This window comes from Cervus elaphus, chromosome 31 (genome assembly GCF_910594005.1).
Source record: "Cervus elaphus chromosome 31, mCerEla1.1, whole genome shotgun sequence".
NCBI lineage: Eukaryota > Metazoa > Chordata > Mammalia > Artiodactyla > Cervidae > Cervus > Cervus elaphus.
The window spans coordinates 41,103,139-41,131,030 of NC_057845.1; the positions used below are offsets into that span (position 1 = coordinate 41,103,139).

Sequence of the window (27,892 nt, forward strand, 5' to 3'; positions counted from 1 at the left end):
AATGCCAGGTCCAGAACCTACATGTAGCAGGTTCAAGATCATCAAATGCTGTGCAACCATGCTCTTTAAAGCCCTTCATAAAAACACAAAGCCAGGTGGCTAAGTCCTGCAGAGCATTTTCCCTTAAGTACAGACTGTGCCATGACCAGCAAACTTTGATACACTCATATACTCCCAATATTTAAACTTTTTTAGATCCAGGCCATTTACTGTCCTTAAAGGAATTTTATTTGAAGGACCTTGTTGCTCTTTCCTGCCTCTGGGCCTTGTTTGGAGCAACTTGTGTCCAGCTCTGCTTCTTAAAATTGAATCCCAAGAGCAGAAATTCATCCCTTCATTCCCAGGAAGAACTCATCTTTTTTTAACCAGCTATCCGAGGTAACAGACGCCCTGGATTCAGTCACCTACTTCATAGCTCCTTCATAGCTTCATGGATTCATAGCTCCTACTCTACTCTTAACCCACGATAATGCTTGCCTGCTTGTCCTACTGTGACATGACTAAAATAGGCCATTCAAGCAAATCTCTAGAATAAAAAGTCCTCCAGATGAATGAACATATTCACTGCACAGAAGAGTCCTCAGTTCAAGTACCTTCCTTAACTGGTGTTCCATATAGTCCTTGTCTTAACCAGTCTCTGTCAGACTTAAAATAAAAAATTGCCTAACTCAGAGGACTCCAAACTTTACTAATAATATACCTTTGCTAGTAAAAAGTTCTTGAGCATTCACAACTGACATATGTGTATTTATCTGCACATTATATACAAGTACTACTGTACTAATACATTCATTTTTTGTTTAAAAAGTAATTTGTTGAGTATCTTCTCAGGAAGTAGAGATACAAGGGAAAACAAATTGGATTGAACTTTTATGAAACTTGAGGTTTAGGGAGGTGACATGATTGATGTCCCTAGAATCACATACTAAGTGCTTTGACAGTGATACTAAAAAACAATTCTAATAACCTTCTAGAAGTCATGGGCAAGGAGGAGGAAAGAGGAAATAACTGCCTCTTTCATGGTGTTTTAGTTTATGTCCATAGGCCAGTGATTTCTTGCCCTCATTGAGTTTATAGTCTAGCATGAGGGAAACAGACTTTACACAACGTAAATCTGTAAAATATGTAATATGTAACATGATCATTAGTGTTTTGGGAGAGAAAAGTGAGAAAGAAGGATAAGAAATGTTAGGAATTTGATTTTAAATATATAAATATATTGCCAAATACAGTTGTAAAAGTCATTCCATTTTGATCATAAAAGTCATAGTCATTCTTATTGCTGCCGCTGCTGCTGCTAAGTCACTTCAGTCGTGTCCGACTCTGTGCAACCCCATAGATGGCAGCCCACCAGGCTCCCCCGTCCCTGGGATTTTCCAGGCAAGAGTACCAGAGTGGGGTGCCACTGCCTTCTCCGGTCATTCTTATTAGACATGCATAAATAGTCTTTCTTACAGTAAGACGGAGCTTCCCAGGTTGCACAGTGCTCAAAATTATGCCTGCCAATATGAGGGATGCAAGAGACTCGAGTTCAATCCCTGGGTCAGAAAGATCCTCTGGAAAAGGAAATGACAACCCACTCCATTATTCTTACCTAGAAAATTCCATGGACAGAGAAGCCTGGCGGGCTTCAGACCATGATGTCACAAAGAGGGGAATGCGACCGAGCTCACGCATGTGCACGCGCACACACATGCACACACGCACGCACTAGGATAAGACAAATAAACATAAAGAGAAGTTCTGTTATTTTTTCTGTCTCCTGGATTATCATTTTACCACACAGGGTACTTTATACCACCAGTTTGGTAACCACAACCCCCATTCAGTTCAGTTCAGTTCAGTTCAGTTCAGTCGCTCTGTCGTGTCCGACCCTTTGTGACCCCATGAATCGCAGCACACCAGGCCTCCCTGTCCATCACCAACTCCCGGAGTTTACTCAAACTCATGTCCATGGAGTTGGTGATGCCATCCAGCCATCTCATCCTCTGTCGTCCCCTTCTCCTCCTGCCCCCCATCCCTCCCAGCTGAAACAACCACCCTTAGGTAGACTGTAATTCAGCCATGAAAGTGCCTCAGTTTCATGACCAACAAATATAATGAAAGGATGAGGTTAAATGATATTTAATATCCTTTTTAACAGTAACATGCTATGTCTTTATAATCTCTGGAGAAATAATAATCATACTTGTCTCGGCAAAGAAATGGTTTACATTGTTCTTTTCTTCAGTTTAGGAATTTCTGTGAGGGTACAAGAATCCAATAGAACTTCCACAGAGCAAAGCGTGTACAAGTGTAGATCCAGATGACAAGACAGATTTTCTAGGAGAGCAACTTCTGAGAGAAAAGGCCTTAATGTGTAATTTCCAACATGGACCCCCTTGTAAACTATCCTTAGTTGCTGCCTAGAGCAGTCCAAAATCCGATGTCAGCTCCTCCCTTCCTGGATCATGTCCAACAGTTAACCCAGTGATTCTGGCCATGTGTGTTGCTGATCTGTGTCCAGAATGAACATTTAAGAGAGCCATTCTGTCTATTAAACCTCATATGGCCATAAAGACCATATCTGGAATCAGAAGAAGTTGCTGCAGCCAGGAATAGACTCCTGACATTAAGCCCGTCCTCATTCATTCTGTGTTGTCAGCGTCCACAGTGCAAGGCTGAACGCTCCCTCCATCCAGCCCTTTGTTGTTTTTCAAGGACCAGATAAGGGCTAAGCTAGTTATTTTCATGGTCTTTGAGTGGCTACCAAAGAATATGTAAGCAAGAATCTGAAACGAGGAGTAGCACAGAAATTTCTGAGGGGGAAAAAAATGCCAAACCCTTGAGATCCTCAGATCAATATAAGAGAGGAAAGTACTAAAAGAGCTAAAATCTTTTATGTATTTTGTGAATATATTTCCTGCTGCAGTGAAGAGAGTTGAAATTCTGTTTAGCTTAACATATTGGAAGTCAGCATATCTGTGACAGATCCTGTAACCAGAATTTCTGTTTGAAAGCAGAAATAGCTTAATCAAAACTTTCTGAGCTGCTCTCTCCAAATACTGGTTATTTCCTATTTGTCCTGAATCTCTCATATTTGGTCAGAGTTCAGTCTTGTATTTGACTTTCTGCAACCAAGGTGTGTTTTAAATAAGAAAAGTCATTTTTAGACAATAAAAGTTCAACTATTTTCTGTTTGAATATTTTATATTTTTATTACATTTTGTGGAGTTTAATTTAAGGGCTTAGCTAAATATGGAATGTTAACATACTTTAGAATTTTAAATGAGCTTAGGAAATTTCAGGTAGTTTTTCTGAAGTTGTCCCTTCATTCTGCAGACTGTGGCGTATTTTCTTGCAATGAACAATTCTGAGTTTGCATAGTCTATTTTAGTGAAGAATATAATGAGTTTCCCAAAGGTCAGTAGTAATGTACATTAGGGAATATACATAAGGAAATAAGAAAAAGCAGTGCAGAAGACTAGTCCATGTATGGCTTACCAAGCATAACAGTAGATGCCATCTGCTTAGCCATTCATCAGTTACTGATTAAACTCTTGCCAGTCACTGGGCGTGTGGGTAGGTCTGGAGACCTTGAAAATCCAGCCCTCACTCTCAAAAAGCCCTACTAAGCCTGTAGGTGAGGAGATGAAGTTCTGGCATTTCTAAGTCATGCTCCTGCACCCAAGTAGAACCTATGCTCCTCAAGGGTAGACCTCAGGCCTTCTTTTTCTCTTTAATATAAACAACATTGTGTGAATGCAACATAGTTATTTTTTAACATATGCCAAAAAAAAGCTTGCATACCCTTTATTTAAGGTATTTTTGATTATATAAGCTTTCCCAGTGTCTCCGCAGGTAAAGAATCTGCCTGCAAAGCAGGAGACATAGGAGACGTGGGTTTGATTCCTCAGTCAGGAAGATCCCCCGGAGAAGAAAATGGCAACCCACTCCAGTATTCTTGCCTGAAAAGTCCCTTGGACAGAGGAACTTGAGGGCTGCCGTCCAAAGGGTCGCAAAGAGTCGGACACCGCTGAGCAACTAAACAGAAGCAATTATAAAAAGCACCTGATACACGGAAGATATTTAATTATTTGGTGGTAATAATCATAGCTTGCAATTTCTGAATTTATTGTGAGTCAATTATTTTAGATTATTGACTCTTTTAATCTTCAAAATAATGCTCTAAGATTGATACTATTTTTATTCCCATTTATAGATAAAAGGCTTTCTAGAAAATTTAAGCAACTTACCCAAGGTTGTATGTTAAGCCACTTCAGTTGTGTCCAACTCTTTGCAACCCTATGGATTGTAGCCCACCAGTCTCCTCTGTCCATGAGATTCTCCAGGCAAAAATACCAGAGTAGGTTGCTTGCCCTCCTCCAGGGGATTTTCCGGACCCAGGGTTCGAACCTACTTCTCTTACGTCTTCTGCGTTGGCAGGTGGGTTTTTTTTACCACCGGTGCCACCAGGGAAGCCCCAACCCATGACAGAACTGAAGTTGGAGACCCCTGCTTTCCCCAAAGTATGTGCTTTTACCCCTGAGCTATACTATAGAAGTCTTAATTTTAAAGGAGTCTCTATACCACATAAGCCCTATGAAATGAGATCAAAGCATCTTTAATTATGTATGCCTCTGTGTCACAAGTGTTTCTATTATTTCCTATCAGCAAAAGAATGTGGATTGACTCAACTGTTGTTTGAAAGTATAAATCTTTTCAGCAGTACTTTTTGTCTTGATGTTAAAAATTTATAAAATGTACTGTATTGTATTTCTTAAAAATGTTTAAGGCAGTAGCTTAAAATAAAATTCTAATGGTCCACATATTTAGCCTATTACCAGAAACATGCCACAGGCACATTGAAGGCACAAAGTTCCTTGCTGTTTTCTAACATTTTTAAACTTTTTTTTAAGGTATCACAGTGTAATGTTTTATGTTATTTTCATCCAAGTTCAAAATAATTGTTGTTTACTACATAATAGGAGTACATTGCAATGCTAGGAACTACGCTGGCTCCAAAGATGACATCAAGGGTATTGCAGTTCTTCCAACACTTATACTGTGGAATGTGCTTAACTGAAGAAAATGCAAGCAAAACATGAACAGCAGGCACCATTAAGTAACCAAATCCCCACAGAGCTAATATGTCAGGGAAAAACTTGCACCACGTAAATGAGCGGTGACTTCGCTCAAACTAATGATCTGAATGCAAGACTAGAGACTTGGGTTTTGTCTGTTTTGTTTTTCCCTAGCATGTTTTAAAAAAAAGAAAAGGAAAGAAAGAAAGAAAGAAACGATTTGCCTTGAAGCAGTTTGAAGCCCAAATGCCTCCTGGGTATGGTATCATTTAGGCATATGCTACGAAGCCTGTTCAATTTCCCAAAAAGAGAACTGCTATCAGAGAACATCTCATTTGAGGTTTACTAGGAAACATAATGCTGCCTCAGTGTTTTTGTATTTTTTCTTCTCCTTACTTTTCAAAAGGTTTTATATAATAGTGAGTTCTGCTTTAAATTGCTTCCTGAAGCTTACCTGAAGAAAAAAAAAATGCAGTTCAATTTTAGGATTTTTAATAGATGATGTGGTTGAAAATAACCTTTGACCTTATCTGAATTGATTCCTCTTTGCAAAAGTTGAGAAGGAAGAAAATTACCTTTTACCATATTTCTTGTTTGTCTTCATAATTCTATAACCTTTCTCAACTATAGGTCAGTATTTTAGCCAAGAATGGTGGATATGTAGAATCCACTTACCTTCAAATGCGGTATGATTTTATGATTCAGAGAGTCCAGTCATTTCCAATTTTTGTTTCTGATTAGATTTTCGAAACTCTGCTTTATTATGTAATGGTCCTTGTGTAATGATCTGTGTAAGATACAGTAAACTGCTAAAGGCCCATTTCCATTATTTCAACCTTCCATATTACAGAGGGAATTTCTGTAGTTATTTGAATATGTTTCTACCAAAGCAATTTTCAAAATGACCTTTTTCTCATTTTTTTAAATAATTTTTCCTATTGGTACATAGGCAGGAGCAACATTTTAATTAAATATACACTAATTACACTAGCATAATGCATGTCTGTTACAGAAACAAGAGTAATAGGGGATATTGTGAGATTCTATCACCATTGTAAATAATTCAAATAATAAAGTTCCAAGTAGAGGAAAACAATAACCAGTATGCTACTACCACAGTATAATTTTCAAGGGAATTCTTTTTTTTTTTGCTGAAGGTATATGCATACCAGAAACATTTTCATAAAAAAATTAACTATACCTTCCATTTCTGTTTGGAGGAAATTTAAAATCTTTTGCTCTTAAGATTTTTTATAATTTTTTGTTCTCCTTAAAGCCTATTTATAAAGAGGGCATCTTAAAAATACTCTTTTACTGTATACTCATAAACTATTTTTCCATAGATTTTAGGTATTTTTGCATGCATGTGTGTTTGGCCATGTCCAAATATTTGCGAATCCATGAACTCTGGCCCTCCAGGCTCCTCTGTCCATGGGATTTCCAGGCAAGAACACTGGAGTGAGCTGCCATTTCCTTGTTCAGGTTAGGTATTTTTTATGAGCCCTAAAAGTTGCCTGTTATCTTTCTCAATTTGAAATGTTTGCACCAGTGAAGAAAAGTTTGTTTTGGTTTTTTTTTCCCCCCAGAGAGGACTTGGAAAAATGAGCCTGAGTTTTAAGAACATTGTCTTCTGAAAGAAAAATATATTTCAAAAATGGAGATTTGGAATATGTCTTTACATTGTTTTTATATTTCAAAAAATATACTTTGTTGGTGGGAATCTGCCTAGTAAAGAATATCTTTGCTCCCCAAATCTTCCTAATCTTAGTTTACTATGATATACTTTGGCCCATCTGGATTTTTGTCTCCCTACACTTGGAGCTCTGTGGGAAACAGTCCTTTCAAGGGGTTCCAAGTCTAGATCTGGCTGTCAAAAAACTTGGAGATCAAGAGATGTCCCCAGAGATCCTGCAGGTTAAGCCTTCAGTTTCACTGACCCTAGAAACACAGCTTTTTGAGCTGAAAGGTACTGTCACAAGTACTGAATCCAGGCTCTTTTTTTTTTCTCTCTTAATGAGGAGACAGAGAATTGCCCAATCATAGAGCTTGTCAGTGACATTTCAGGACTCCAGGGCAGTTCATGTGACTCCTTCACTAAAGCTCATTCCACTCCTTACACACTGAAGCATGGTTGCATAGAAAGTTTTAATTATCTCAGTCTCAAGAAGTATGACTTTCAACTGTTAGGGCGAAAGATTTTCCGAACCATAAAACATATCATCAGCAACCTTTTAACCTGTAAGAGGGCTACACTTCCTATATTCCCCCATTTTGTCCACTCATTCAGCAATCTGACTGGTATCTTACTGAGGATGAACATTCCCCATTTTTATAGGTCCTTGACATTCTATGGAGACTTCTGTAAAATAAGATTGGAGAACTGTCTGAAGTATAGAGTTTTAAGAAATTATTTATCTTTAAGTTAGAAAGGAAACCTTATGTTTCCATGCCCTCAGTTCAGTTCAGTTCAGTCGCTCAGTCGTGTCCGACTCTTTGCGACCCCATGAATTGCAGCACGCCAGGCCTCCCTGTCCATCACCAACTCCCAGAGTTTACCCAAACCCATGCCCATCGAGTCGGTGATGCCATCCAACCATCTCATCCTCTGTCGTCCCCTTCTCCTCCTGCCCTCAGTCCTTCCCAGCATCAAGGTCTTTTCCAATGAGTCAACTCATTGGCCAAAGTACTGGAGTTTCAGTTCAGCATCAGTCCTTCCAGTGAACACCCAGGACTGATCTCCTTCAGGATGGATTCGTTGGATCTCCTTGCAGTCCAAGGGACTCTCAAGAGTCTTCTCCAACACCACAGTTCAAAAGCATCAATTCTTCGGTGCTCAGCTTTCTTCACAGTCCAACTCTCACATCCATACATGACTGCTGGAAAAACCATAGCCTTGACGAGATGGACCTTTGTTGGCAAAGTAATGTCTCTATTTTTTAATATGCTGTCTAGGTTGGTCATAACTTTCCTTCCAAAGAGTAAGAGTCTTTTAATTTCATGGCTGCAGTCACCATCTGCAGTGATTTTGGAGCCCAAAAAAATAAAGTCAGCCACTGTTTCCACTGTCTCCCCATCTATTTCCCATGAAGTGATGGGACCAGATGCCATGATCTTAGTTTTCTGAGTGTTAACCCTAGTGATTTACAAATTATAAATTTCCCTCAGAAAAAGTGTTTTCTGTCTGTATCTTATTCTTTCACCACTCTTAGGTGCTTAGTCTCTCAGTTGTGTCTGACTCTTTGCAACCCCGTGAACTGTAGCCTGCCAGGCTCCTCTGTCCATGGGATTCTCCAGGCAAGAATACTGGAGTGGGTTGCCATTTCCTCCTCCAAGGGATCTTCCCAACCCAAGATCAAACCAAGATCTCCTGTGTCTCCTGCATTGCAGGCAGGTTCTTTACCTGATAAGCCATCAAGGGGAATGTTCACTACTCTATCCCCCTTTTTTTGTTCCAATGTACACTGATTTTTATTTGAGTTTTGATTGCTTTCCACTGAATTATAATTCCTGTATGTTGAAAAATATTGACTAAGAAAGTAGGTATAAGATTTTAAATGCTATTTACTTATAACTACTTCTTTCCTTTCTCTTTTCTTTCCTTCTTTTGCCTGTGCACACACAACCTTTACATTGCATATCAGAAAACTACACTACCAGGGCTTTCAGTTTTACTGTTTTATAAATCTGAATGTCCTTATATCTATAAATAATCATCATCACAAAAAGTAGGGATATACTGGGACTCTGCTTCACCATCCACCTTCAACTTGAAATTACAGATTTTCTGCAAAGTCATGATGAATGTTTAGAGAGAGGACAAAAATAAAATCATTTCACATTCCATTTACTACTGTACATTTCAGCTCTTGCTAAAATTTTGAGACAGTTTACTTTAAAAGGAAGTATGAATAACTAAATTCACTGTGCTTCTCTTTGGGAGATATTGAGCAGTGTTATAACATAATGTTGCCCTGCACAGCCCAAACATTCCTTGTTCAGCGGCATGGTTCAGGATATCTCAGTGTCTTCCTATTGACTGTCTGCTCCTTGTTTGCCTAGTTTAATAAAAGGTTCACATTGTCTTCTTTGATTCAGAAACCTTCAGCACAATTGGAAAACGCATCAAATTCAACAAAGGAACAGTCTGCTACATGCCCAAACTGAGCCTGGTGTTGTTTCTAGGATGCTAAAAATTGTAGTGTCAATGACAAGGAACCAATATGATCTATTTAGAATAACCCGCCAGGTTTTAGATAATAACTTCTGACAAAATCTAATTCCTTCTACCTCTGCACAGAAGTTATCACTGCAGTCATTTTCATATTTTTTCACTTTATTTTAATTTTCTTCTTACACTTTAAAATAAGGGTATAACCTTGCATAATTCTTCTCCAAAGGATGGCAGCCTACAGCTGTCATAAAACCGTACTATTAACAAAATTCTCTCTAGTAATTATCACCCCTTCATATCCTAAAACAAATCTCATTTAGTCTTTTAGATGAAGCACTCCATATGCTTCTGGCTGCCTGTCAGCCCTTAAGTAGGGAACCAGAAATGCCTATAAAACAAAGCTTCCCACAGAAGACATGTTTATGAAGACAAAGGTTAATATACAGCTTTCATAGATCACATGTACGACAATTGAAGCTCACTCTTTGATTTGACAAGGCATTGTTTTAGATGCCGGGAACTCATGGAAAAAAGAAATAGTTCCTGCTCTTGAACTCAGCTTGCCCAGCTCAGAGAGTGCAAGTCTTTTGTGGCCAACGCAGAGGAGGATCAGGACAGCGCCAGGGTGAGGCCTGGGAGCCCGGGTCACGGTGAGCCGCCACAGAGTTCCGGATGTGGAAGGAGGGGGATCACAGTTTCACACCAGCAGGATTGCTTCGGGTGCACTGCAGGAGTTGTTGAGGGAGTTAGAGGAGAGACAGAAAGACTAATTAAGTGGCTGTTGCAGTGATCAAAATGAAAAATAAATCATTTGAAAAGAGGATTAAAAATGGGCTGTATTTAAAGTATATGAAGTTGGTGGAATCAACATCTAAGTTAGTTTTGAGCACCAGGAAAGACAGAAGCCCAGAGGACCCACTGATCTCTGACTTAAATCACTGGAAAAAGAATGCTACCCTTTTCAGAGGACAGAAATGCCAAAGTTAGGAAAAAGGTTAGTTTTGAACAACAGCAAAAAAAAAAAAAAATCATATCATCTGTATGACAACTTTATGAAGTGGTATATCCCAGAGATGGTAGTAGAAATCTTGAGAGAAAGCTGAACTGGAGCTACAAGAATGAAAGTCATCAGCAGGTGTGTGAGAGTGAAAGCATGGAACGTGTAAATGTGTACAAGAAGCTCAAGTTTTAATTCTAGGGGATGAGTCTGGAACGCAGCACAAGACTCAGGATAGATTTTTTTCTACCACCGTCATGATTCAGAGGCTACCAAGGTGATAATATTGGTCCAGTCTTCAGGAAATTGCTAGCTATGTGAATCTAACACAATCTGTTCATCAGTTAGAGCTTCAGTTTTCTTACCTACAAGATATGTATAACCACACTCACATGGAAGTTAATACCTAGCCCAGAAAGTGACATATAATAAGCTCTCAAAGTTTCATATGTTACTTGAACCAGAAACCAGGAAGCTCATAGAAAATTTAATTCATGGTCACTCCAGCCCCAAAATTGCACCCCCTCCTTTGTTTCCTCGACCAAGCTAAAACCCTAGAAGTCAATCTTCTCTTCTCCCTCTACTTCCCGATCTAAGCTCACCCCAGTCCTACATTCCCATCAAATCAATCTACTGCTTGTACCCCACGGCCTCTGCTTCAACTAAGGCTATCCTGACTTCTTGCCTGGATCACTGCAAGCCTCCTTCCTGGCCTTCCCTATCGTCCCACTCTTCATAGTGCAGTCAGAGTGAGCTTCCAACAGGTGAATCTAATACCATCTACTTGCCAAAACCCTTCTCCCCTTTGCATAAAGTCTGTGTTTATAGCATGCAAAATCATTCATGATCTCAAGAAACATAGTTTTTACTTAACCTTCCAGCCTCAAACCTCACCATTCTTCTCTTTGAAGAATCTGGTCTAGTTACAGAAATCTACATTAATTCCCCAATTAGATCACATCTCTCTTCAGTTCAGTTCAGTTCAGTCGCTCAGTCGTGTCCGACTCTTTGCAACCCCATGAATCGCAGCACGCCAGGCCTCCCTGTCCATCACCAACTCCCAGAGTTTACTCAAACTCATGTCCATTGAGTCAGTGATGCCATCCAGCCATCTCATCCTCTGTCGTCCCCTTCTCCCCCTGCCCCCAATCCCTCCCAGCATCAGGGTCTTTTCCATTGAGTCAACTCTTTACATCAGGTGGCCAAAGTATTGGAGTTTCAGCTTCAGCATCAGTCCTTCCAATGAACACCCAGGACTGATCTCCTTTAGGATGGACTGGTTGGATCTCCTTGTAGTCCAAGGGACTCTCAAGATCTTCTTCAACACCACAGTTCAAAAGCATCGATTTTTTAGCACTCACCTTTCTTCACAGTCCAACTCTCACATTCATACATGACCACTGGAAAAACTATAGCCTTGACTAGACCAACCTATGTTGGCAAAGTAATGTCTCTGCTTTTTCATATGCTATCTAGGTTGGTCATAACTTGCTTTCCAAGGAGTAAGCATCTTTTAATTTCATGGCTGAAATCACCATCTGCAGTGACTTTGGAGCCCAAAAAATAAAGTCTGACACTGTTTCCGCTGTTTCCCCATCTATTTGCCATGAAATGATGGGACCAGATGCCATGATCTTCATTTTCTGAATGCTGAGCTTTAAGCCATCTAATCTAATGGACCCTGCTACCTTCTACATTCAGGAGGTGTCCTCTCCCAGAGACTCAGACAGGTACTCTTCTGACAAGTTTCCATGACTCCCTGTTCTACATGGCATGTTCCATACGCAGACTCCTTGGTCACCTTCATTAGAATATACGTTTCCTAAAGACAGAGATGTTTCTTACTCATTATGCTATCCCTTATACATGGTATGTTTAACAGCACATTTTAAGTGATGAATCTTTTTCTCTTTGGACAAATAAAAAATCCATTAGAAATATGTTGTATATTTTAACCATTTTGTGAATCATATTGCTCAAGTCTCTTCTCTAGCTCCCTTCTAATTCAAAACTTTTAGGTGTGTGGTGTTTGCCAGTTGAACTTCTCTATGTTTACATTCCTTGTCTGTAAACTGGGAATAAAAATAGTACCTACCACATAATATTACTGTGAGGATTAAAAGAGTTGACACATGTAAATCACTTAGAAATGGCACCTGGAAGTAGTCAAGAGCTCTCAATAATTGTTAGTAATTATTATTGTCACTGTTGTTGTTATTAGCATTTCCTGTAAGGTGGGACCTTCATGATTGACATCTGTCATGAACCAGGGCTCAGGACAAATTTCAGAAAGTTACAAGTTAAAGAACAGGGAGAACTTTAAACTTGGGGATTAGCAAGGAGAAATGTCATGAGTCCCCACGTCTCCCAGTATCCCCACGGAAAGGCATGGGGGGATTAGACACTTGCTGAACACATTGTGGATAAAGGTTCCAGGTGAAGGACCCCACTTTCTTGTCACTGTCTCTTCCTACAGGACACTCATGAGAGCAACTTTGTCAAAAGAGAATAGACAGCTTGCTTGGCACCAGGCAATCTGGATTTGGGTGTCAACTGTTTACAGGAGTTGTGTGGAAAAGTCAGCTCTCCAGCAGCTAAGGATGTCTGGGTCATGGGAAACAGTAAACCTTCTGGACAGGAGGAAGAAGCCACCAGTCTTTACAGGAATCTGACTTTGGGTCCAGTGCCTTTGTCTTAGAGAAGAACATGGCCCAGTCTCACTTGGCTTATTGTCCAGCCAAACCAGAGAGAAATCAGGAGATCATTTTGAACAATACTGCTTGATGTCCCAATTTTTTATGAATATTTATTTCTGAGGCACTTCAAATGCTGACTTGCTTCTGCTTTGAATCCCTCTTGGGTAGTTGAAACTCTAGATTTTCTAAGAATCTGCTCCTATATCAAGACAAACCCCAAAATTTCCTCTAACAGCTTTTGTTTGGGTCAATAACATTTATTAATGCATCAGGTACCATAATTAGGGATAAATATATAAAATATAGAGATGAAATTCTGCTTTCAAGTGTATTTCACCTGAGTGGAAGCAGGTGAAAAATTATAATGCAGTGTAATAAATGCAATAATAGAAATGTGTACAGGACTCAGAAGCATTCAGGAACTACTCTGTTCAGCCAGAGATTACATTTTGCAGACTATGAAGTAAATATGTTTTTGATTTATCCTTATTATAAAACTTAGGATTGGATTTGAAGTCCAGTTAGCAGATATACAACAAAAGATAAAATGGTAATCATCACTCCTAAAATTGATATAAAACAATTGATATAAAACACGAGAGGAAGACATTTTCATGAGAATTGAGAAGTGTTCCTGGGGAATAGGCAGAGGACAAGTTTGGAAGCTGTAAGGAACTAAGTTCATATTTCAACTCTGCTGCCTATGCTGTGTGAATTTAGGCAAGTTTCCTAACTTATCTGAGTCTAAATTTCCTCATTTAAGAATAAGGATAATACTAACTACCATATTGAGTTATTTTAAGCAGTAAATGAAAAAAATATGCAAAGCATTTAGCACATGATGCTTAATAAAGGCAGCTAATTTTTTTCTCAGACTATAACTTCACTTGTCATCTATTCTATGCACTTATAATTAGGTAACTCTGAAATTACCTAGGGAGGTCTCCTGGGGTGGGATTTTAAAGTCTTTCTATAATGGAATTCTATCCTATTTTTCTTAGATACTTTTTAAAGCTATCCACAGTAGTTTTGGTGCATTACAAGCATTTTTATACATATCCTGTTTTACTAAAATGTGTTGCAAAATGTGTTAAAATTCAGGCCTAGTCAATAGCAAAAATAGTCAGAAAACAGATAAGAAAAAACATCACATTTAATAATAGATATAAAATGAACAGGAAAAAAAGCTAGTATTCTGATAGGTTAAAGTGTTCTGGTCACAAAGACACTGATGGGATTATGAAAAATTCCCTATTACTAAAAAGCTAAGCTTAGCAGTTAAGAGGAGGTTCCTGCAGCCTATTATTGCTTCTTTTTACAGGCTACTTCTAGCATAAATTATTGATATCTTAGAGTCATGTCATATGGTGTCATATAAAAAAGAAAATGAGTTTTTTTTTAATTATAGAAAGTGAAAATGCATAGAGGGTGCTAAAATAAAGAGAGCACTGATAACAGTATTTACATTTGCATTTTGTATGTTTGTTGTTGGCATGGGGAAGAGGTGAGATTGCTTCTCTTTAAATATCAGTCTGTCCCTCAATTTTCCATCAAAAATACAAAAATAAACCCTTTCTTTTGTCTTTCCCCCAGAGATAATGTAAGAATAGTTACATGAATACTTTTGAACTCTTCATTTAAAAATAAACTACATAAATTCCAGGTCAATTTTACCGCACGATTAGGAAATTCCAGTGGGTTATATATTAAACAGATAAATAGTAAATATCTTACCTTATTTGTATGTGATTTCTTAAGTACCAAAAAAAATAAAATAAAATTATTGTCATCTTGTTGTTACTCTTAACTTTGGCTTTACAGAGATTCCTTTCCCTAGAGCTGCTTTGTCCCATATGGTAACCACTTGCCCCTGTGGCTATTTAAAATGTAAGGTCAATTAATTAAAATTAACTGGAAGTAAAATTCAGCTCCTCACTCTTACTAGCCACATTTCAAGTGCTCAGTAGCCACGTGACCACTTGCTACCACATTGAACAGAGGGAGTATTTCTGTCATCATGGAAAGTTCTGTTAGAGAGTGCTAGCCCAGAGGATACTCAGGCTAAATGTCCTGTTGCTCTGTGGTCTTAAACTGAACACTGATAGCATTTCAAAGACTAAATGACCTTAGAAATTCTGGAAGGACTTCATAATCATGTCAGTGTGAGACTAGGGGAAAGCCAGAAGTAAGTGAAGAGGAATTAAATGGCAAATAAAAAAAAAAGAAGGAAGGATGGCTGCAAAAAGAATATGCACTGACATTATTATAAAAGAATAAAAAGTGATTCAGGAGTTCAGCAGAAGTACAGTTTTACTAAAACATTTGTCACATATGGTTTTTCACTAAATCCATATTAGGCTGACTTTCTGATGTCCTAATTGGGTTTTGAGACATTCCAGCTAAATCACACAAAAACTATTTCTAGACATTGTGATGAAGTTTAACCTCTCATCTCTATACCACAAGTTTAAAAAACATATTTTTCCTCTCAAGAGGAGTCAGCAGATGCTACTAAGATACTTGTAATTCTTGTTCACAATTGTTGTATTTATCCTTGTCTAGACTACATGCACTCACAAGGAGTTTTCATGCTTACCAATGTTTTAGCTTCCACTTCCTGTATAAAAGGAATTATAACTTAGTGTGTGTATTGTTTGTCCCCAGAAGTAAGAGGATAACCTGTGTATGTTTGCATTTAGGTCATCCTGTCCATTGAAGAGGGTTACAGACTCCCGGCTCCCATGGGCTGTCCGGCATCTCTACACCAGCTGATGCTCCGCTGCTGGCAGAAGGAGAGAAATCACAGACCAAAATTTACTGACATTGTCAGCTTCCTTGACAAACTGATCCGCAATCCCAGTGCCCTCCACACCCTGGTAGAGGACATCCTTGTGTAAGACGCATAATGTTGATTTTCCCCCTTGACAATCATGATTTCTTTCAGGCTGCAGACAAGACTAACAGGTAAAGAGGAGAAAGTTTGCCTTGATAACTGTCTTGGTTGTCGACTTTTTAGGCTATTTTATGTAAGCCATATTTATCAGCTGAAAAAGCAATTTATTAACATTTTTTTAAAAATGATTTTTTCCACAAGAAAGCAGGTTCCCCCTTTCTGTTTCTCCATATCTAATCTTTATGAATCCCTTTTTAAATATTTTTTCCTGTGTGGGTCTATAGTATGTATAATTCCTTTCTTGATTCACTGATTTTTCCTTATAAGTAGAATGTGTGCATGTGTATGTGTGTGAAGCCCCTTTAATTTTCTTGTCCATTCAGTATTCTGTCCCTCTATTTGAAATGGCAAGCAAAACAGGGGCAATTTGTGAATCAGCCAGCAGCAAGGATGTTTCCTGCTGATATGATCACATCCAGCTGTTGTTACTTTCCATTGCTAAAACTAGAAAAGGACAGATGACAAGACAAGAAAATGCAGGAGTTCATCTTCCATTTTATAAAAGTCAGTAGAGTTGAGAAGATCTACTAACTTCTGTCTGAAAAGCAATTATAAGAGGGCGAGTAGAATGGGAGGAAAAAAAAAAACACACAACACTACCACCTATGTCTGAACATACTACATTTAAAACACTATCAAGCTGAAAATACATTTCTTAATTTAGACCAAATTGGATTTAAACATAACCAAAGCACATTCAAAGCTTACTCTCCTGGCCAATAGGCTATGCAGATGTTCAGCTTTAGGTCAGAAGTTCAAGTCAATGCCGGTTTGAGTGACAATAAGGCAAAGGCTCTTCAAGGACTCAAAACAAGCCTCAGTTCACAGCAGAGCACAGAAGAGTTCACCTCTAAATCATTAATTGGCAGCCTCAGTAAAGTGAAGCCAAGCATGAAATAGCTAGAGATTAAACTATTACTCTAGCCGTCTTCCCTCAAGCAGTCCAGCACAGGAAACTGGAGTGATGAGGGTGGGGTGGAGGTGCCACTTTGGATTTTATCATAAAAGCGGTGGGCAGCCCTTGAAGGATTTTAAGCAAGAGAACAGCCTGATCACATTTGCATTTCTGAAACATCACTCCAGGGCTGATTTAAACTGAAAGTGTGAAACAAGGATCAAGACGGGAAGCAGGGACTGTCAAATGTTGGCAGCAAGCCAACCTAGGAAAGGTCAGGGCAGAGAAACAGGAAGAATGTCACCCCCTGGAACACCAAGAGTTAAGAACTGACCTGTGGAGAAGTATGCAATGGAGACAGGGAAAAATCAGTCAGACAGGTAATGAGGAAAGTAGGAAGGAGCAGTATCGTAGAAGCCAGAAAGGAAAACAGTTCCAAGGAGTTTAATGTCCCAGGCTTCACAAAGCACCAGTAAGATAAAAACGAAGTGTGTCCATTGAATTGAACAACTCTGCACTTAGGAATTCACGGGTGGCCTTTGCAAGTGCGTTTTCAGTAACATTGTGTAAGACAGACATGATGGGGGAGCAATGAACATGAGGTCAGAGGGAAGAGCAATACCAAGTACCACGTCCAATACTGGTTTCTCAAAAAATCTGTCTCTGAAGAGAAAAAGAAGTAGTTGGAGAAAGTGTTTCTTGGGCTTTATTTTTATGTTTTTATTGAAGAGACAAGTATGCTTTGATGTTGGGGAGAAAGTGCTGCTAGGATGTGGACTGAGTCTGAAATGATTTAATCTGGGCGTCTTGTGGTGCAGGGTGAATGGACTCCACAGCCAGTGCCCGCCAGCGGAGCTCTCTGACTGTTCTTTGACTGTAGAACCGGGCAGGTAAGAGCCTTCTTTTTGAAGAAAAGCAGATAAAGAATTCTTCCCTGCTTTTTCAAGTAATAAATGTTCATAATATTTGGGAAATAATGATAACGACTCTAAGATGAGAAAATACCAAAAAGTACAAATGATCCAGAGGTCAAGTCCATATGAGGGCTGGTATCTGAGGGCTAGGCATTGTGGTTTAACAGGGTATGTGCAATAAGGCCAGAGGAAGGCAGGCTCTGTGATGGCACATCACAGGCCGGCCAGGAGCTGGGCCTTATAGAAAGTTAGAAGTTTTAATTGAGTTCTAAACGCTAATCTTTGGGGGTCCAGTTGGAAGTCTTTCTGACTGATTTGCTCTCCTTGTTTCTGACAAAGACATATAGCTACAGATTTTGCTCTCAGTATACTTTTGTTGGAAAGCAAAAGGAACCAGAGTTATATGGGTATCATGCCTGAACCTTTATCAGCATTCTTGTTTTCAAAGCAGCCCGAGTTACCAATTTCCATCCCCTCACTTCCAGGGCCATCCACCCACCCTGATCCTAGAGCACTGAGACTGCTTGGGGGAAAGAGATGTGGTAGGTTGAAGGACGGCGGTGTTAGCAACAGGATGCCTGCTTTGTTTTATGCTTACAAAGCAGTGACATTGCCCCTCCATCCCCAAAATTCCAAATCTAGTCTCCCTTTGCCGAGTGATGTTAGACTAAGGAGACGTGTTGGAGCATAGAATTGCAGTCTGTCCTCCCATGTACATCTCAAACAGGTGAAGGAGTCTAAGAGTATAATCCACAGCAGCTCCTATTAAACTCTCCTGTATCTCCTTTTCTCTACGATCCCCCAGCTTCCAAGGTTCTCTCACATGCCTTCACTGACATAACTCTCTCACCCACTAGGTCCCCATGGTTTTTATTACACTCTAATTGCTTTTTTTCTCAAGAATTCACCCAAAAAGCTTTTATCTGTTCTCTTGACAGTGTAGTAATAGGGGAAAAAATTAAGGTGATGAAAAAGGAGGAGGAAGGCTGAAACCCACAGCTTAATAATTTTATGTGAGTGATACTGGAAATTTCATAAACCTTAATTTTTCTTTCAAAAGACAGAATACCCAATAGAAAAAAAATCACTGGTCAGAGAAGGCTTTTATTATTTGAAACAACCACTCCAAATAATGCTGACTTTCTTGTGCCTGGCACACCGCCATGGGAGTATTCTGTGAAATCCCCAGTCTTCCTACTTTCTCGCCTACTCAAGAAAGTATGTGGATATATAGGTGAATGTAGTGATATTACAGGTATAGACTTAAATCCAATTGATTGTAAAAAATAATTTGAGAAAGTACCTTGGTAATATAAGCAGTCATTCTTTCATGAATGAATTTCAAGATACCTTCACTTTGATTCACAGTACAGTGATATCTTATAACTTCTTTTCAAAGAAGTATCTGTAGCTGTCACATGATTCCCAGCCCCTGGGAGAAAGACCCAGCCTGAGGCCAAGGCTCCATAGAGAATGGCAATAGGAGCAGGCCTGCCCGTGCCCCTTGAAACACTCCCTTTCCCCTGACCCTGAGGATCAATCTTAGAGTTACTCTCAACCCCAAGCACGCATATTACCATGGAATCCAGAGTTACATCTGGGTCCAACAGTTTAATATTAAGAAGTGGCTGTCACTCCCCACCCCACCCACATTGCCCTGCACACTCACTGTCCAACCTCTTCAAGCCCTAGCCCTGTTTCCTCTTTACACCAGAACCCACTGAGTGCACTAGGCGGAAGTCAGCTGGCCAGTGCCATTTTGGACACTACTGCAGTGCAATAGGAAAATAGCTCTTTCTTCCAGTCCCTGCTCCAGATCACCAGAATGTCACAGAGAATTTTACAGATTATGGGCTCCTTGAAAGCATCAGCTATAAGGTAGCATTCAGAAAAAGGCAGCATTTGACCAGATGGACCAGTCCATGACAGAAATCATATTCCACCCAAGCCAAGGCAGAAAGGAATATTCGCATTACCTGCTGGGCCATAGTTAAAGATTTTATAATATTTAAGTTCTTAGGAACCGGAACCACCACTTGCCTCAGTACATATAAGTCAACTGTTGAACTTTCAAGCACTTGATTTCCAGTGATGTATGAACCATGAAGGTAGGGAAAAGCTCAAATCAATATCCTCTGCTTTAGAGAACTTCAAGTAAACATTATAAGGCTAAATTGTGCTACCTCCCTCCATCCGATTAATAAAGCACCTATAATGCTGTCTTCTGAGGGCAATAACTTTCAACAATTTGATATAAATGCTTCTGTTCATTTTTTAAAACATCTTGCTAAGTGCTGCCTAGGCTATCCATAATTCCCACTTATTAAATTGTTTATAAACCAAGTAATGGACAACTTGTTCTGTTTAATGTTTATAACTAGTACTTTTAATGTTGTTTCTCATGACAGAGAAATCACAGGCTGGCCAAAACCAATGCAACTAAGTGATAAGCAAAGCTTTGTGGATGAAAGACAGACTATTAAATATTAATCAGGAAGTGTGAAACTTCTACCCATTAGAAAATCTAAATTCAACTCACATGAACTGTTGCCACAATATGATAATAATACTGATGCCAATATCAATGCTAATACTGATAGAAATTACTATCATCATTATCTACAGTAATTATTACTGCTGTTTGTTGAAAACCTACTATGAGCCAGTCATTGTACTAGGCATGTTTATCTGTCATGTCATTTAATCCTGTTATCTCCATCCTTCATGTGAGAAATCAGAAACTCAAAAGAGGCTAAATTTCCCAAGGGTACACAGCAAATTTAGAAAACTCAGCAGCAGCCATAAGACTGGAAAAGGTCAGTTTTCATTCCAGTCCCAAAGAAAGGCAATGCCAAAGAATGTTCAAACCACTGCACAATTGCATTCATTTCACATGCTAGCAAAGTAGTGCTCAAAATTCTACAAGCTAGTCTTCAACAGTACGTGAACTGAGAATTTCCAGATGTTTAAGCTGGATTTAGAAAAGGCAGAGGAACCAGAGATCAAATTCCCAACATCTGTTGGATCATAGTAAAAACAAGCAAATTCTAGAAATTCTCATTTCTGGAATTGAAATGAGAAGTCAGTGCTTCATTGACTACACTAAAGCCTTTGACTGTGTGGATTAAAACAAACTGTGGAAAATTCTTAAAGAGATGGGAATATCAGACCATCTAACCTGCCTCCTGAGAAACCTGTATGCAGGTCAAGAAACACCAGTTAGAACTGGATGTGGAACAACAGATGGGTTCCAAATCGGGAAAGGAGTATGTCAAGGCTGTATATTGTCACCCTGCTTATTTAACCTATTTGCAGAGTACATCATGCAAAATTCTGGGCTGGATGAAGCACAAGCTGGAATCAAGCTTTCCAGGAGAAATATCAATAACCTCAGATACGCAGATGATGCCACCCTTATGTCAGAAAGCAAAGAGGGACTAAGAGCCTCTTGATGAAGATGAAAGAGGAGAGTGAAAAAACTGCTTTAAAACTCAACATTCAAAAAACTAACATCATGACAAATAATTGGGGAAACAATGAAAACAGTGACAGACTTTATTTTCTTGGGCTCCAAAATCACTGCAGGTGGTGACTGCAGCCATGAATTTAAAAGACGCTTGCTCCTTGGAAGAAAAGCTATGACAAACCTAGACAGCATATTAAAAAGCAGAGCAGAGACATTACTTTGCCACCAAAGATCCATATAGTCAAAGCTATAGTTCTTCCAGTAGTCATGAATGGATGCAAGAGTTGGACCATAAAGAAGGCTGAGTGCCAAAGAATTGATGCTTTTGAATTGTGATGTTGGAGAAGGCTCTTGAGAGTCTCTTGGACTGCCAGGAGATTAAACCAGTCAATCCTAAAGGAAATCAACCCTGAATATTCATTGGAAGGACTGATGCTGAAGCTGAAGCTCTAGTACTTTGGCCACCTGATGCAAAGAGCTGACTCATTGGGAAAGACCCTGATGCTGGGAAAGATTGAAGGCAGGAGGAGAAGGGGACGACAGAGGATGAGATGGTTGGATGGCAACATGGACTCATTGGAGATGAGTTTGAGCAAGCTCCAAGAGTTGGTGATGGACAGGGAAGCCTGGCGTGCTGCAGTCCATGGGTGTGCAAAGAGTCAAACACAACTGAGTGACTGAACAACAGCAACACGCAGCAGGTAATTACTGAGTCAGGAATTTGAGTGAGAGCTACCAACCGCAAAGCCTGTTCTTTCCACTGCAGAGTATACAGTCATCCAAAATTGTGAGATTTTTTCCAGTACTTCAGTTTCAGAAATACGATTATTGGAAAACAAGTTACATTTTTGCATCTCCAGATAAATGTTATCTGGACTTCTCAGACTTCATAGATGAAGTGTATAAAAGTTCCAAAAAGAATTTGTAGCAGTGCACAGCCTGTTATTTTATGTTCTGCTAAGCAAATACGAGGATATAGAACATAAATATGCCTTCTCATGGACATAAGAAGGAAACACATTGTCTATATATTCCTTCCACATCCTCTTGCAGTGCTTAGCCACTTGAAGAACATTACTTGAAAAAAGAAAATAGTAACTACAACAAAATAAAGAAATGGAGAAAATGTAGCAGCCACAAAGTTCCAGAATTACATCCTCAGGCATTTTTGTAGATTGAACTTTTCCAGTGTTGGCAAATATCTGCTCTGCTTCTTCTCCTTGTTATGGCAAACATTACTTTGTCACAGAGCCCGGATGCTGCCTCTGTGTCCTTTTTAAGACCACATTTTGATTACCGCTGGCAATGAATCGTTGTTGACGTGTGAAATGAAATCTATTTCTGTGCCTCCGTGTGTCCTCCGTTGCTCAGTCGTGTCCGACTCTTTGTGACCCCATCGACTGTAGCCTGCCAGGCTCCTCTGTCCACAGGATTTTCCAGGCGAGAATACTGGAGTGGGTAGCCATTTCCTTCTCCAAAGGATCTTCCCAACCCAGGAACCGAACCTGAGTCTCCTGGGTCTCCTGCATTGCACACCAATTGTTTACCCACTGAGCCATCAGGAATTATTTACATATAAAAAATGGACTTTCCTTGAGGTCCAGTGATGTTACTCAGAGTGTAGTGACCATATGCTGAGAACTCTACTCAGGATGTGGGAAATAGTTAAATAATATTATTTCTACCCTGTATCTATCCTTCCTAATATTCAAACATATCTCTAATTTTAAACTGAAGAACAACATAATTTTCAAATTTGCTTTGAATTTCCTTCCTTCATACTTTTTACCAGTTATCATCCTTATTATGAGAATTGAATAATGTCAATTAAAAAAACCTCATGACTTACTGAAAATAAAAGGCTGACAAAAAATAAATCATGCTCCCAATTTAGCACTGTGGAGAGTCAGATTATTTGGAACAAAGAGATATTGCCCAAAAGCATGCAATAGTCACAAGATTTATGGCATGGTTCTATGCATTTAGGATTTTTATAACATCTTGGGCAAAATCACACTCTGAAATTTTTATTTATTTATTTATTTTTCTTTATTTATTTATTTATTTTTTCAGTGGGTTTTGTCATACATTGATATGAATCAGCCATAGGTTTACACGTATTCCCCCTCCCAATCCCCCTTCCCACCTCCCTCTCCACCCGATTCCTCTGGATCTTCCCAGTGTACCAGGCCCGAGCATTTGTCTCATGCATCCCACCTGGGCTGGTGACCTGTTTCACCATAGATAATATACATGCTGTTCTTTTGAAACATCCCACCCTCCCCTTCTCCCACAGAGTTCAAAAGTCTGTTCTGTACTTCTGTGTCTCTTTTTCTGTTTTGCATATAGGGCTGTCGTTACCATCTTTCTAAATTCCATATATATGTGTTAGTATGCTGTAATGTTCTTTATCTTTCTGGCTTACTTCACTCTGTATAATGGGCTCCAGTTTCATCCATCTCATTAGAACTGATTCAAATGTATTCTTTTTAATGGCTGAGTAATATTCCATGGTGTATATGTACCACAGCTTCCTTATCCATTCATCTGCTGATGAGCATCTAGGTTGCTTCCATGTCCTGGCTATTATAAACAGTGCTGCAATGAACATTGGGGTGCACGTGTCTCTTTCAGATCTGGTTTCCTCCGTGTGTATGCCCAGAAGTGGGATTGCTGGGTCATATGGCAGTTCTATTTCCAGTTTTTTAAGGAATCTCCACACTGTTCTCCATAGTGGCTGTACTAGTTTGCATTCCCACCAACAGTGTAAGAGGGTTCCCTTTTCTCCACACCCTCTCCAGCATTTATTGCTTGTAGACTTTTGGATAGCAGCCATCCTGACTGGCGTGTAATGGTACCTCATTGTGGTTTTGATTTGCATTTCTCTGATAATGAGTGATGTTGAGCATCTTTTCATGTGTTTGTTAGCCATCTGTATGTCTTCTTTGGAGAAATGTCTGTTTAGTTCTTTAGCCCATTTTTTGATTGGGTCATTTATTTTTCTGGAATTGAGCTGCAGGAGTTGCTTGTATATTTTTGAGATTAATCCTTTGTCTGTTTCTTCATTTGCTATTATTTTCTCCCAATCTGAGGGCTGTCTTTTCACCTTACTTATAGTTTCCTTTGTTGTGCAAAAGCTTTTAAGTTTCATTAGGTCCCATTTGTTTAGTTTCGCTTTTATTTCCAATATTCTGGGAGGTGGGTCATAAAGGATCCTGCTGTGATTCATGTCGGAGAGTGTTTTGCCTATGTTCTCCTCTAGGAGTTTTATAGTTTCTGGTCTTACATTTAGATCTTTAATCCATTTTGAGTTTATTTTTGTGTGTGGTGTTAGAAAGTGTTCTAGTTTCATTCTTTTACAAGTGGTTGACCAGCTTTCCCAGCACCACTTGTTAAAGAGGTTGTCTTTTTTCCATTGTATATCCTTGCCTCCTTTGTCAAAGATAAGGTGTCCCTAAGTTCGTGGATTTATCTCTGGGCTTTCTATTCTGTTCCATTGATCTATATTTCTGTCTTTGTGCCAGTACCATACTGTCTTGATGACTGTGGCTTTGTAGTAGAGTCTGAAGTCAGGCAGGTTGATTCCTCCAGTTCCATTCTTCTTTCTCAAGATTACTTTGGCTATTCGAGGTTTTTTGTATTTCCATACAAATTGTGAAATTCTTTGGTCTAGTTCTGTGAAAAATACCTTGGTAGCTTGATAGGGATTGCATTGAATCTATAGATTGCTTTGGGTAGAATAGCCGTTTTGACAATATTGATTCTTCCAATCCATGAGCATGGTATGTTTCTCCATCTGTTTTTGTCCTCTTTGATTTCTTTCATCAGTGTTTTATAGTTTTCTATGTATAGGTCTTTTGTTTCTTTAGGTAGATATACTCCTAAGTATTTTATTCTTTTTGTTGCAATGGTGAATGGTATTGTTTCCTTAATTTCTCTTTCTGTTTTTTCATTGTTAGTATATAGGAATGCAAGGGATTTTTGTGTGTTAATTTTATATCCTGCAACTTTACTATATTCATTGATTAGCTCTAGTAATTTTCTGGAAGAGTCTTTAGAGTTTTCTATGTAGAGGATCATGTCATCTGCAAACAGCAAGAGTTTCACTTCTTCTTTTCCTATCTGGATTCCTTTTACTTCTTTTTCTGCTCTGATTGCTGTGGCCAAAACTTCCAACACTATGTTGAATAGTAGTGGTGAGAGTGGGCACCCTTGTCTTGTTCCTGATTTCAGGGGAAATGCTTTCAATTTTTCACCATTGAGGGTGATGCTTGCTGTGGGTTTGTCATATACAGCTTTTATTATGTTGAGGTATGTTCCTTCTATTCCTGCTTTCTGGAGAGTTTTAATCATAAATGGGTGTTGAATTTTGTCAAAGGCTTTCTCTGCATCTATTGAGATAATCATATGGTTTTTATCTTTCAATTTGTTAATGTGGTGTATTACATTGATTGATTTGCGGATATTAAAGAATCCTTGCATTCCTGGGATAAAGCCCACTTGGTCGTGGTGTATGATTTTTTTAATATGTTGTTGGATTCTGTTTGCTAGAATTTTGTTAAGGATTTTTGCATCTATGTTCATCAGTGATATTGGCCTGTAGTTTTCTTTTTTTGTGGCATCTTTGTCTGGTTTTGGAATTAGGGTGATGGTGGCCTCATAGAATGAGTTTGGAAGTTTACCTTCCTCTGCAATTTTCTGGAAGAGTTTGAGTAAGATAGGTGTTAGCTCTTCTCTAAATTTTTGGTAGAATTCAGCTGTGAAGCCATCTGGTCCTGGGCTTTTGTTTGCTGGAAGACTTTTGATTATAGTTTCGATTTCCTTGCTTGTGATGGGTCTGTTAAGATCTTCTATTTCTTCCTGGTTCAGTTTTGGAAGGTTATACTTTTCTAAGAATTTGTCCATTTCATCCAAGTTGTCCATTTTATTGGCATAGAGCTGCTGGTAGTAGTCTCTTATGGTCCTTTGTATTTCAGTGTTGTCTGTTGTGATCTCTCCATTTTCATTTCTAATTTTGTTAATTTGGTTCTTCTCTCTTTGTTTCTTAATGAGTCTTGCTAATGGCTTGTCAATTTTGTTTATTTTTTCAAAAAACCAGCTTTTAGCTTTGTTGATTTTTGCTATGGTCTCTTTAGTTTCTTTTGCATTTATTTCTGCCCTGATTTTTAAGATTTCTTTCCTTCTGCTAACCCTGGGGTTCTTCATTTCTTCCTTCTCTAACTGCTTTAGGTGTAGAGTTAGGTTATTTATTTGGCTTTTTTCTTGTTTCTTGATGTAAGCCTGTAATGCTATGAACCTTCCCCTTAGCACTGCTTTTACAGTGTCCCATAGGTTTTGGGTTGTTGTGTTTTCATTTTCATTCATTTCTATACATATTTTGATTTCTTTTTTGATTTCTTCTATGATTTGTTGGTTATTCAGAAGCGTGTTATTTAGCCTCCATGTGTTTGAATTTTTAACAATTTTTTTCCTGTAATTGAGATCTAATCTTACTGCACTGTGGTCAGAAAAGATGACTGGAATCATTTCAATTTTTTTGAATTTTCCAAGACCAGATTTATGGCCCAGGATGTGATCTATTCTGGAGAAGGTTCCGTGTGCACTTGAGAAAAAGGTGAAGTTGATTGTTTTGGGGTGAAATGTCCTATAGATATCAATTAGGTCTAGCTGGTCTATTGTGTCATTTAAGGTTTGTGTTTCCTTGTTAATTTTCTGTTTAGTTGATCTATCCATAGTTGTGAGTGGGGTATTAAAGTCTCCCACTATTATTGTGTTACTATTAATTTCCTCTTTCATACTCGTTAGTGTTTGCCGTACATATTGCGGTGCTCCTGTGTTGGGTGCATATATATTTATAATTGTTATATCTTCTTCTTGGATTAATCCTTTGATCATTATGTAGTGTCCTTCTTTGTCTCTTTTCACAGCCTTTATTTGAAAGTCTATTTTATCTGATATGAGTATTGCGACTCCTGCTTTCTTTTGGTCTCCATTTGCGTGAAATATTTTCTTCCAGCCCTTCACTTTTAGTCTGTGTGTGTCTCTTGCTTTGAGGTGGGTCTCTTGTAGACAGCATATATAGGGGTCTTGTTTTTGTATCCATTCAGCCAATCTTTGTCTTTTGGTTGGGGCATTCAACCCATTTACATTTAAGGTAATTATTGATAGGTGTGGTCCCGTTGCCATTTACTTTGTTGTTTTGGGTTCACGTTTATACACACTTTCTGTGTTTCCTGTCTAGAGAAGATCCTTTAGCATTTGTTGAAGAGCTGGTTTGGTGGTGCTGAATTCTCTCAGCTTTTGCTTGTCTGTAAAGCTTTTGAATTCTCCTTCATATCTGAATGAGATCCTTGCTGGGTACAGTAATCTAGGTTGTAGGTTATTTTCTTTCATTACTTTCAGTATGTCCTGCCATTCCCTTCTGGCCTGGAGGGTTTCTATTGATAGATCAGCTGTTATCCTTATGGGAATCCCTTTGTGTGTTATTTGTTGTTTCTCCCTTGCTGCTTTTAATATTTGTTCTTTGTGTTTGATCTTTGTTAATTTGATTAATATGTGTCTTGGGGTGTTGCGCCTTGGGTTTATCCTGTTTGGGACTCTCTGGGTTTCTTGGACTTGAGTGGCTATTTCCTTCCCCATTTTAGGGAAGTTTTCAGCTATTATCTCCTCGAGTATTTTCTCATGGCCTTTCTTTTTGTCTTCTTCTTCTGGGACTCCTATGATTCGAATGTTGGGGC

The 27,892-nt window shown here is 38.9% G+C and overlaps 1 protein-coding gene across 1 annotated transcript in view; it reads left to right on the forward strand.

Annotated features, from left to right (window-relative positions):
• EPHA6 (EPH receptor A6) overlaps positions 1 to 27,892 on the forward strand; it is a 924,354-nt gene that overhangs the window by 888,773 nt on the left and 7,689 nt on the right. Inside the window, exon 16 of the mRNA XM_043892992.1 lies at positions 15,627 to 15,820. Within this exon, the coding sequence (XP_043748927.1) occupies positions 15,627 to 15,820 (194 nt within the window). The remainder of the gene's footprint in view (positions 1 to 15,626; positions 15,821 to 27,892) is intronic.